Source organism: Olea europaea, unplaced genomic scaffold (assembly GCF_002742605.1).
Source record: "Olea europaea var. sylvestris unplaced genomic scaffold, O_europaea_v1 scaffold675, whole genome shotgun sequence".
Classification (NCBI taxonomy): Eukaryota; Viridiplantae; Streptophyta; class Magnoliopsida; order Lamiales; family Oleaceae; genus Olea; species Olea europaea.
Genome location: NW_019265131.1, coordinates 136,449 through 148,154, shown reverse-complemented (window position 1 = coordinate 148,154; position 11,706 = coordinate 136,449). Strand labels below are relative to the sequence as shown.

Sequence of the window (11,706 nt, the reverse complement as noted above, 5' to 3'; positions counted from 1 at the left end):
CACAATGTAGTATTTGACTAGGACGTTTTGATAAATTGGAGTCTTTTCTTCTTTTATTATTAGTTAGATAACGTGTAAAAATAAGTCAAGTCATCCAATACCAAGACGATGTATCACCGTCGACAATATTACTTCTCGAATCTTAGTATGTGGCAATTGAGCCTTTATTAAAATATCAAATATGCAGTTGTTGTTTAGACAGAAGGTGCTGACAAAAGTAAAGAAAAGAAAAACGTATCAAAGCATGTTTGAAATTAAAATTACTTAAAAGTTTAAGTAACTTATAACCTTATCCTAACATGCTCATTACCTTTCAGGAAACAACTAAATATTAAATAGGCCATTCATCAAATTAGAAAATGACAGTTTTTCATATGAAAAATAGTTATTGAATGCTTTCAATCAAAAGTAGCTGAAACAACAAATGATAATTAAAACCAACCATTACTTTATTAAACCATTAAGATACAAATAGTGAAAAAGGAATTTCATCAATTCACATTTACAAACGAACCCAGAAAAGAAATCCAACCCCCCTCCCCCTCCCCCTCCTCTTTTTTTGGAAATTTACTTCTGAAGTCTAAAAAGAAAATAATTGACAATTCATGATACCATAATGCTGTCATTCATTGCAGTCTGAGAGGTATTAACGAGTAACATTTCCAGTGACAAGGATTTTCTGCGCCTGACTGTTCCTGCGTCTTTTAGCAACTCAGCCAATCTGCGTCTCTCATCATCTGTATTAAGATTTGCTGTTCCGAGCTTCTCCTCTCTCATCCCAACCACATATTCCATGATTTCAATTGCATCATCAGTCCTACACATATTTAGTCCACGAGGTTCAGACATAAAAATGGTTAAGCCGTTTGAAGATTATTTGTTTTCTTAAAAAACACCAAAACAAGATTTAGATTGAAAATGTGATGGGAAAAGCTAATTCATGTCTAAAGTAGAAAACTTATAAAGTTAACTTGCGAATTGCTTTATGTGGACAACTATAATAGGAAGATGATATCAGAATAAACTATGGCAACATTAAAGAACAAGCAGTTACCTGCCCATTGCATCATAGGTTCCAGCAAGGTTGCTATAAACTCCTAAAGTGTCAGCATGATACGGCCCACATTCAGCCTCCAAAATGCTCTTGGCTTCTTCGAAAAAATCAGCAGCCTCGTTTATTGAATAAAGTTGCACACAGGCAAGGCCCATTTGATTCAGAGTAATGCCAAAAAGGGCAGATTTCTTTTCTCCAGTTGCACGAAACTTTGAGATGGCATTCTTTAAAGAGTCGTAAGAATCAGAATAACTCCCCAATATGTAGAACAAGACCCCCATCTGGGCTTCAATTCCTGCAATTGTGGTTTGTTGACCTGGTGTGCTACCATATACCTTTATGGCTTTCTGAAGTAACTGCAATGCATGGTCAGGTTCATTCATGGATTCATAGATAGCAGAAATATCCACTAGACTACTAGCAATCTCCTCCAGGAGATTTCCAGGGAGAGGCTTAGAATATATGCGAAGTGCAATTTCACAATAAGATTTAGAATCACTGAACTTCCCTATCTTGTTGTACAAATCAGCCAAACGGACAAAGACTGAAGCAACTGACGGATGGTTTTCTCCTTTGTTCGACTTTAACATATTAAGAGCTTTCTGATAAGAAAATATAGCTTCATCATACCGTGCCAAAGATAAATATGCATCACCAATGCTGCAGTCAATGGCAGCCACATCTGCATTCTGGCCATTGGCAGCCATAGCCATGCTTGCTAAAACATATTGCTCAAGAGCACCTTCATAATCTCCCTTAGACTCACAAATAAGTCCCAGAAGTCTCCTATCTGCTGCTTCCTCAGGAGAAGCTGAGGATCCTTTCTCTTTATGAATGTCAAGTGCCATCAGGCATAGCTTCTCAGCTTCACCAAATTGCATTGCCTGAACATGAGCTTCAGCCAGATACCTACAAGTCTCGCCAAATCGAAGGTCTTTTTCCCCCAGAACTAGTTGTTGAATCTCCAAACCTGCAGTGTAACACAGAATAGAGTTCTCGATCTGCCCAAGCATCGCATAGGTATCACCCAACTGCATGCACCCGGAAAATTTAGCAAGTGCATGATTTTGGCCCAAATTCATCACTGGAATTTCAATCGATCGCTCAAGAATGGGAATTGCCTCAGTATGCTGGCCAAGCCTGCAGTATATTGCTGCAACTACATGCAGACACATAGCTAGATCTAAATTAGGCTTGGCATTTGCACGTCTCTCAAATGATTTCATTGCTCGAAGAGCCAACTCAAGAGCTTTTTGAGAATTATCCCCAGATGCTATGACGTCCCTTGCCTGCTTGAGTAGATATGGTCCAAGGTATCCTGGCTCACGATGATCAACATTTCCATTCTGCAATCTCATCCCTTCTAAAGCAGAACTCCTTTCATTTTTAGGAAAGGAAACTGAACTCAACTTCTTCAAAGACTTCACATTTTCCTTCGCCTTTGGTGGTCTCCCTTGAAAAGTTTTGCTCCTTAAATTAGCCTTACGAGAGGCTTCAGAGTTGAATTGCAAATGAGAAAGTCTTTTTGCTTCTGTGGGATAAGGATGGATCTTATTTGTGTCTTCAAGGTCCTCATTAGATCTTTTTTCTTCCTCAGAATTAGTGTCTCCTCCATTATGTTCGGTCACCACCTCTTTTTTTATCTCCACCTCAAGGTAATCTCCTCCAGCAAGAAACCGCAACTCAGAATCAATTCTCGACTCCTCCCCATATGATAAGAAACTATACCTTGAGGGTGAATGATCAGAGCTCTGCATCTCACATACATTGTTATACAATTGCTCAATAGAGGTATCAACTGCCTCATCCAATGGCAGATGAATAGAGTCACTCTCGCGGCTCAGTGTGCTCAATGGTGGACTGTGCGTAATCAAGGGGCTTCTTGGAGACCTCTCAGTGAAAATTTCTTTGTGAGGCACATAATGTCTCTCGGGTTCATTTATGATGTTCTCCCCTGTTGATCCATCCATGACATGCTCAGACATTGAGACACTGGTTATAAATCAATGCTGGCTCAAATTTCTTCCTCCTGATTCTGCCTAGAAAAAATATTGCTGAAAGAAATTAAAATCATTAACTGCCAACTCATAATCATGCAAAATTCAAGAAGTTCAGTTGGTAAAATCAATAACTAAGCATATCTAACTTCCAAGTCCTAACCACTGTGTTGCATTAAAGAAAGGATATATAAGGGAATTATTTTATCTTGATTAATGCATATTCAATGATGTCTCAATTACCAAGGTCAATAAAGATAAGAACAATCTTAATGTAATGTACCTGAAATTTATCAATTATGTTGTAGATGTCGAGAAAACTAGATGTGTACGACCACAAGAAAATTTGGAATCTCAGAGATTGAAAAGAGTATTAATCTTGTCTTCAATTTATCACTAGTGTTAGGGCGTAAGAAGAAGGAGTTCCAGCTTCGAGATTTTCTGGTATTCCTTAGTTTTATCCACTTTTGCTTTCCATCATAAACCAATCTGAATAAAGAACCATAAAGCGTAAAATTATGATAATCAAAAAGCAATTTACGTTGAGAAATTAACAATAACAGGCCAAATTCAACAATTGGTGTTAAGGGTAAAATCCATGTTGCTTAAAAGCGAAAATATTAATCAAGTTGAAACGCTAGACACCTTATGGTATCAAAGTTCAAACGAGCAAATCCATCTATTTAACCCTCAAACAGGTCTGAATGAAATATTAGTGTTCTAAAACGAGGCACCATCCTACAAGCAGGTTAAACATGAAAACAATAAGCCTCGTGCTATTCTATCCAATACAAATCCCTATTTTGACGATGAGAAATTAAACACATAATTCAAAAGATAAAAAAGCAAAACCCATCAAAGTATTGCAGATATCAGAAATACAAAACAATAAAATAGCATTAAAATCATCATACCGTGATGATCCTTGAATCAAAAACGTGAAATATATTCCTTCAGAGAGAAATACATGGGGTCGCTATAGCTTTTCGTCCATTATTACCCTTATATATATATAGAAGATGAAGAGACAATATATGCTGTTGGATGAATTGATTATGAAGAATAAAAAATATTAATAGAAATAAGGATGGAATAGAATGGGAATCGAATGATTGAAAAAAGTATATGTATATATGTATGTATAGGTGGGGTGCGGAGCGGAGAGGAGAAGAGACGTTGAAATGTTGAAGGGAGCTATCACCGCCGCGCCTAAATTTACAATTCTTGGCGCTTTGTTTCCAAGTTTGAGCTCAGAGGCTCCCTTTATTTTACTATTTCTTCAAAGAATAATAATGTTTAGTATGCCATTATTTGGTCAAAATAATATTTTGAATATTGATTTCAAAAAAAATTATGATTAAAATATAAGAAGATTTTTTGAATTTAGTGTACAATAATTTATTATATAAATGTGTCGTTAAAATGAGTATATAGAAAAATAAAAAAAATAAAAGAATTTTTAAATAACAATTGTCAAACAAGGACTTATAGGGATGGCAATGGATGGAGCCTACACCGAGCTTGGCTCTGCCCATGAGCTCATGACTCACAAGTCGAGTCCACGAGCTCAAGAATTTATTTATTTTTTTAATTTTTTTGACTCTTTTGTTCCCATTTTTTTTTATGAGCCACCCGCACGTGGGCGAGCAAGCCCGCTCGGCTCGTATATTGTCTCCCCTAAGGACTTGTGTACTTTTCCCAATAATATCAATTTATTTTAATAAATTAATTATTTTATTTTTCTTGAAAATCTCAATACAATTGGAAACGAAATATTTTTAAAAAATAAATATAACATCTAGCTCTATTTGACTTAAGGATCATGCTATACGTACCGAATTTTTTTACCTAATCTTTTACCTACTACTCACAATAAGGGTTGGGAGCCACGGCTCGACATTATTTAATACACGCGGGGACCACGTGTTATGTGAGAGGGGGGACATGGTTCGGTAGTCCCCCCTCTGTACATACATTTTTTTCCTTGACTTAAAATTGTAATTTGATTTTAATATTCATCAGGACTAAAGGGTATATATATTCAAAAACTAATAACCAATGTTTTAAGAGCTCCAAGCATTGGCTTAAGTTAAAATAGTAAAGTTTAAATGGTTAAAAAATATTTTCTAACTCTTTGACTCCCGAATTTGGAGTATTCTACGTTAACACAATTTACAGGGATCAACAAACCATATCGTTAAATCGTTTCTTTCAATTACATTTTTATAACAATGCTAATGGCTCATGATTCTTGTAACATTTATGTTTGTCATAGATTTTTATCTAACGTTATTTTTAAATCTACTCGTTCGAAGTCTTTTTATTTCATTTCTAAGGACGAAATTAACTTATAATTTTCCCAATAATATCAATTTATTTTAATAAATTAATTATTTTATTTTTCTTGAAAATCTCAATACAATTGGAAACGAAATATTTATAAAAAAATAAATATAACATCTAGCTCTATTTGACTTAAGGATCATGCTATACGTACCGAATTTTTTTACCTAATCTTTTACCTACTACTCACAATAAGAGGTGGGGGCCACGACTCGACATTATTTAATACACGCGGGGACCACGTGTTATGTGAGAGGGGGGACATGGTTCGGTAGTCCCCCCTCTGTACATACATTTTTTTCCTTGACTTAAAATTGTAATTTGATTTTAATATTCATCAGGACTAAAGGGTATATATATTCAATAACTAATAACCAATGTTTTAAAAGCTCCAAGCATTGGCTTAAGTTAAAATAGTAAAGTTTAAATGGTTAAAAAATATTTTCTAACTCTTTGACTCCCGAATATGGAGTATTCTACGTTAACACAATTTACAGGGATCAACAAACCATATCGTTAAATCGTTTCTTTCAATTACATTTTTATAACAATGCTAATGGCTCATGATTCTTGTAACATTTATGTTTGTCATAGATTTTTATCTAACGTTATTTTTAAATCTACTCGTTCAAAGTCTTTTTATTTCATTTCTAAGGACGAAATTAACTTATATACATAGTCATTTAATTTGTTCAATGTTTAGTACCTGATGCAGAACAAGATCACACAATAATATAATTTTTAAGATTAAATTTATATATGCAAATCTGATTTTAATAATTATTAATTGAGAAAGATTTTTCATCTATTTTTGTTTGGATCATGTGATTTTGTCACCCTGGGCGGGTTTATTGACTTTTTGAACCTGTATGTGATCCAGTGGAACTACGGCTACCCTCATACCGCCACTAATAAATCGCCACGTGGCTATGAGTTGTGACTTGGTTGGCGTAATCTGTGGACCATATAAGTGGTTCACACTGGATAATCACATCTGAAAGCAAATGGACTTCCGAAAGCTGATCTGGAATCTGAAAGCGCATTGCACTTTCTTTAATGGGGTCCACATTAGAGAATGGACCACTAGCGGACAGCTTTTCATTTCGGGACCAATTAAATTTGAGTGATGCCGTTAAACTTCATTGAAATTATAATTTTAATGTAATATTAATTGATAAATAAAATTAAATAACTCATTTAATTTTTTATTTAATCTATCATTTAATGTCACCTCTGAAGTTGCAGTCGCAATGAGGCTACATAGCATTTATAATAAAATTTGGTGCCATTTATCCATTGTTTGGTGTTGTTAAAAAAATTTGATAAAAATTAAATTATTAAATAATAATTAAATAAAATTAATAATTTTCATTATACATTTTAAGGGATCTATAACTTTGATCAAATTTTTAATCATACATTTTATCAACTTTATTAATTTACAAATAATTTAATTTTTAACTACACCGAATAATTTAGAAAAAAATTGAAGGAAATTTGACTACGAAAAAAGAGACTTTCAATTATTCAAACTTGTAAAGATATAGCCTCTCCACTAGTAGAGGTAGAACACAAAATCAGAAAGCACACGCTTTTTTGTTAAGTTAGTGTTATAGCATGTGATAATGCACTTCAACATACTCGACGTGATCTTTAAAGCAATTGAATTTAGTGTCGGGCCATTTTGATAGATCGATTTTAGATGTAAGTTTCGACAAAAGATGGTATCTTAAATTGTCTATCTTAGAAAGAACCATGTAAAATATAAGCAGTAAATACGAGGGAGATCGAACCATGAATCCAAAAGACGTTATAAATGGAAGTTACATATAACTTGGAAAAAAGGTCAATATGGATTAATAATTTAGAAGAGCAAATGATTTTCAAATAAAAAGGAAATAATAATTTTATATTTTACAACAAAAAGTTATTCCTCCTAAAGAGAGGTACATATTCACATGCTCAATCAAATGGAATTTGTACACTTTTGAGTCTAGCATGTGGAGTGAAACCCGTTTATTAAAAGTTCCAATTCTACTTTTTATCGTATAAGCAACGTGTTATTTTCTGAAAATGAAAGCAAACTTTGCTCATTTGCATTACAAGGAAGGCCATAGTTACTTCATGGCAAATGATATAATCGGTTAGTTGCCTTTAATATTACAAGTATATAGTGTTATTGGTCGACTCTATATATTTTGTAGTGGAACTATGTGATTTTCTATCTCGTCCTACCTCAAAGTCATTATATTCGCCTATAAATTCTCTCCGAATTACATATTTATCTCGTTTATTCATGATGCTCATATGATTCATTTCTCACAGTTCAATTATTATATTTGGACTTATCTAGTTTAAAATATTAAGTGTATGTTTGGTTATATTTTTCACCCCAAAAAATCAAATTTTTGATCGTTACTTCCTTAAGTCAGTCATCATTTTTTATTTCTTCTCTCATTGGTGAAACTCACTTTTCTCTCTAACAGTCAAAAAATCAATTATCATAATCATTACCGAACAAGTTCTAAACATAATAAAAGATGTAACTTTGGTTTCGTTGGTGAACAATTTTTTGGCCATTTTGGGTATTTTTGCGTTATACTTAAAAGAGAATAAAATGCAACATTTTAAATAACTAATTTACTCACTTTCTCTACTTTATTAACTTAAAATAAATAATTGTTACGATAAATTAGTATTATACATTTTTTTGGAAAATCATTCTCACTAAGAGTTTACGTTGGATCGCATTTGACAACTCTTAGAAAACTCTTTACTTAATAAGTTCCATTTTTTTTATAAGAAAATTCGATTATAATAATATGTGTAGAGTATTGGCTATAATAATTTTTATGCATTTTTTTTTTAAAAACGTAGTTGAATTTTAATTTTGCAATATAATACCGATTGTTTGTCATTATCCTTCCTACTATCTCAATCATGTTGTTGGTGAGTGTAGAGATAAAATAAAAACAAATAAATAGGAAACCCACAATTGGGTGATCACATTCTTTAAACCAGTTGAGCCCGACTTCATTTTAATTTTAATGTATTTTTCTCTTTCTTTCTTTTTTTAATAAAATAATAATACACGTAAATTCGAAACTTTTTCTTCTTTTTTAACCTTTCTTCTTTTTTAACCACACTCTCCAAAAAAATCACTATTTCAAAATATATTTTTCCTTAAAACCTATTAGGATGTAGTCCAAGGGCTGAATTTCACGAGAAATAAATACTTATTTGTGAAATATAGGCATTAAATGGCTTGTATTATTTATTTATTATCATTATTATTTTTTTTTTGTCAATGATAATTGTGTTACCATCTAGCTTCTTTAGATCACCATGAGGCACTCAGATGGCATGTGTTACTTATAAAGGGCATATCATTATCAAACACGTCACTCAACGAACTTCTTTATCGAGATATCTTTTGTCTTGGATTCGAAACCAAAATGGAAATTTTTTCTATCTCTGTTGCACAAACACTTCAACTAGAGTGACTTCTTCGTGTCCTGACACTATACCAAAGTCATTTTTATTTCTTTCTTTCTTTCCCTTTTTTTATTTTTTTTTGCCATAAATATTTTATATTTTTAACTTAAATCAAACTTTTTGAAAAATCAGTCCTCCACTTCAAAAATATGTTCGTGCTAGTGAATCATATATTTTATGCCACTAACAAAGCAACCATTGACACGACCAGTCCCGATCACCTTATGGTAGATGCTAACTAGATGTCAAATTCACCACCAAAGCTGACTATAAGTCACTAGTAATTACGTACCAAAATCAATTGCTTATGAAAGATATCATGCAATGTACCGAAAATAATTACTTTTTGCTCTACCAAAATGAATCATATAACTAAACATGTCTTGTGGTTGTAACTTTGAAATCATCATGCTCCTCAAACTATCAAAAACCAATGCTATCTGTAAGAAAAATTATGAAAAAAATATATAAGTTGATAACTCAGTGAATGAAAAATCTTGAAAATAATTATACTTTCTCGTTTGTACATATTTAATGAAAATCGAGTTTACATCACTTTAACATTTTAGAATATAAGATCACACAACAATAATCAAGATGTGATACATTCTCATAATACTAAAAATATCATCTTATAGTCATGATGTTATCATCAATTGATATCCATACTCTAATATCAACATATACTAGAAAATCCACAAAAAATGTTCACTCTGACTAAAATCTGTAATTTGGTCATATGTGAGTAGACTGCCTCTTGGGCTAAGCACTCCCGAAACGAGCCTCAGGTTTTCAAGTAAATGGAAGAAGGTCTCAGAAAACCTCTCATAATCAATTCTAGAACATGGCCAAGGCCTCTCGGTGCACCATATGTACACGGTGAAAACCCCCCTTCATCCACAATCAAGACCCCTTAGTGTAATATAGAACACAGACAAGGCCTTTCAGTGAACTAAAAGAAAAATGTAACCATTTAATCATGAGTACTTTTTTGATCGATTTCAATATTACATGTCTCACATTTCAATTCATTATAAATCCATATACAATCTTGAATTCCACAATTATCATAGTGAAAGAACCTTTCCATGTTAATCATGTAATTGAACAAATAATTCACATAATTTCCCATAATATAATAGTATAAGTACTTTATCAATTTTTGAAAATATATTGGTTTTTTCACTCACAGATCTATGGATAGCAATCTGATTATATTAACAAACATTTCCAAACTTTCATGTCAATACCTCTTGAAAATAAGAGTAATTGAGGAATGAAAACCTCGAGCATGAAAAGCCCACACCATTTCTTCTTCTTCTTCTTTCTTCATTTTTCTTTGTGGTTTCGTTCCTAGCTTTCTGTTTACCCCCTAAAAATGAGGAAATGGATAGATGCGCGTTAGGTTTAATGGATAACTATCGAATAATTGCAAGTCAAGTCCTAATCTCTACATAACATAAACATTTAATTTTTAAATTTTCAACAATAAAAATTAAATCCCTAAATTCTGTTATTATATCATTTTTAGCCCTCAAGCATTTGTAATTGCAATGTAAGTCCCATGCAAATCATTTATTCAACTTAAGTCCTTATTTGACGTTGACTAAATAATTTCTTGACTTTGACTATAAATCAGTGCAGGGTAACATTCTTACCCCATTCAAAGAATTTCATCCTGAAAATTCAATCAACTAGAATTTGAACAAATAAAGGTATAAAACACACATAATGAATGTTTTCTCCAGCAACCTTTAATTAGACACAATTCATTCTTTCATATCTTGCAACTTATTTGGTTTTTTCTAAGTTGAGCTCTCTTTAATGTCAATGGTAATCTTAAAGCACAAATTAAATCTGATACCTACTTACTAAATCTTAGAAATAGATAATACATTCTTAAATACCAGCTAAACTGTTGTAAACTCCATAATTGAACAATTGGACCCAAGTTTTGAATAACATCTCAAAGACCAATATATGATATTCTCATCTTTTCATTTTACCAAATTTTAGAAAAAATTAAGCTATTTCCCAATTTGAAGTTCAAGATACTAGTATTCATATTCTCCAAAACTTCATCTTATATCATGATTTGAACTATTTTTTAATAAATCCTTTTTCTATAACAATGGTTACATATTAAGACCGAATAACTTTCATTTGACCAATGTCCTTAGAATATTTCTATATCTACATATAACCTAAAATTTCATCACTTGTATCTAGTTCTTATATGTGAACTCCATGAAAATAAATGATTATCCAAGGCCCCTTTAATTAACAAATCAAAGTTGATAACCTCTCTTCTGAATTTGTCTTCACGGTGTTTGACATTCTACTTAAAGAAACTGCACAATGTAATTTAGTTATATAACTCCCTAAAACTAAGCTAAAAATAGATACTCAACTCCACCATATATTTACAATCTAATCTAAATATAATTTTATAAATCTATCTCATGAACTGACTATACCATTTGAAAAGAATGTTATAACCTTTATCGATCTATCAACAATGAAAAATATTTGAGGGTAACTGCTCCAATTCTAAATTGATAATACCTACAAAAATTCAATTATTCATCATTTTCTAAAATTCTAGTTATCCCCAAAAACAATTGAGAAAACTCAATATGATTTTCCCCCCCTTTGATTCTATATCACTCAATGATAATATATACACAACTTCAATTTCTAACCCTTTCGTATACAAATGTACCTTAAAACCCCGGTGATTGATAAAGTATTGATGTTTCTCCAATGTGATAACACCACAATTCCTAAATTTAAATTTAACCCCAATATAACCAACTC

The 11,706-nt window shown here is 32.2% G+C and overlaps 1 protein-coding gene across 6 annotated transcripts; it reads right to left on the bottom strand.

Moving 5' to 3' along the window:
• Nucleotides 1–409: 409 nt before the first annotated feature.
• Nucleotides 410–4,272, bottom strand: LOC111390359 (protein KINESIN LIGHT CHAIN-RELATED 2-like). Of its 6 annotated transcripts, none has more exons than XM_023015384.1 (4): nt 3,966–4,266; nt 3,335–3,540; nt 1,055–3,108; nt 410–817 (listed from the first exon to the last, which is right to left on the bottom strand). In XM_023015384.1, the coding sequence occupies exons 3-4, from the start codon at nt 3,037–3,039 to the stop codon at nt 604–606; spliced, it is 2,199 nt and encodes a 732-aa protein (XP_022871152.1). In that variant the 5' UTR covers nt 3,040–3,108; nt 3,335–3,540; nt 3,966–4,266; the 3' UTR covers nt 410–603. The 6 variants fall into 6 exon arrangements, with proteins under 6 accessions (XP_022871152.1, XP_022871154.1, XP_022871155.1 ...); XM_023015386.1 differs by having other exon boundaries at nt 1,055–3,093; XM_023015387.1 differs by having other exon boundaries at nt 1,055–3,089.
• Nucleotides 4,273–11,706: the final 7,434 nt, after the last annotated feature.

Coding starts and splice junctions, on each gene's coding strand:
- LOC111390359 (XM_023015385.1), bottom strand. CDS start 3,039: ATGTCTGAGCATGTCATGGATGGATCAACAGGGGAGAACATCATAAAT. Junction 818..1,054: donor ACCTATGATGCAATGGGCAG/GTAACTGCTTGT, acceptor AAATATGTGTAG/GACTGATGATGCAATTGAAA.